Raw genomic sequence first — 730 nt, 5'->3', positions numbered from 1 at the left:
GTAGTATTGTCTTTTTCTGCCACTGAGCTACGTGAAATAAGCTGCAAAAGGACGAAAATCTGGGCCAAGTTAAGGTGAAAGGACTTTAGGATTTTCATGTTTTTCAAAAATTCGTAACCATTAACTTCTCAAAATTTCGGTGTAACCCAAAAGATATATATATTTTTGACGCTTGCTGTACGTATGGTAAATTATGTACAGATGTGTGCAAAAGTTTGTTGACATTTTTCCTTACGGTTGTGACAGTGCAAAGGGGTTACATGAATTAGTGTGTGTGTGTGTGTGTGTGTGTGTGTGTGTGTGTGTGTGTGTGTGTGTGTGTGTGTGTGTGTGTGTGAGAGAGAGAGAGAGAGAGAGGTGTGTGTGTGTGTGTGTGTGTGTGTGTGTGTGTGTGTGTGTGTGTGTGTGTGTGTGAGAGAGAGAGAGAGAGAGAGAGAGAGAGAGAGAGCAATACGGAACACTGGGATTCTTTCCATAGCACTTCTTCGTGACTAGCATCATTTTCCAGTGTTAATGTATTGCAACAACTCAGCAGTGAAGATGGAGAGATGGTAAATTTAAGGCAAGAGAGCGTTTAATAGGATGGGGTGAATAGGTTAGCGCCCCCGAAAAGGCAGTCGTTTTCTGTGATGCTTCTAGTAGCTCTCTCTCTCTCTCTCTCTCTCTCTCTCTCTGTCTGTCTGTCTCTCTCTCTCTCTCTCTCTCTCTCTCTCTCTCTCTCATTATTAGC

General features: G+C 42.7%; 1 protein-coding gene across 1 annotated transcript in view; it reads left to right on the top strand.

Moving 5' to 3' along the window:
• The first annotated feature begins 582 nt into the window (after positions 1–582).
• The window catches only part of LOC145396166 (uncharacterized), a 124,938-nt gene continuing 124,790 nt past the window's right edge, over positions 583–730 (top strand). Inside the window, exon 1 of the mRNA XM_080269608.1 lies at positions 583–587. Coding sequence (XP_080125734.1) covers positions 583–587 — 5 coding nt within the window. The remainder of the gene's footprint in view (positions 588–730) is intronic.

This window comes from Coenobita brevimanus, chromosome 35 (assembly GCF_032717465.1).
Source record: "Coenobita brevimanus isolate Jiangsu-jjx chromosome 35, ASM3271746v2, whole genome shotgun sequence".
NCBI lineage: Eukaryota > Metazoa > Arthropoda > Malacostraca > Decapoda > Coenobitidae > Coenobita > Coenobita brevimanus.
This window is presented reverse-complemented; position numbering and strand designations above follow the sequence as displayed.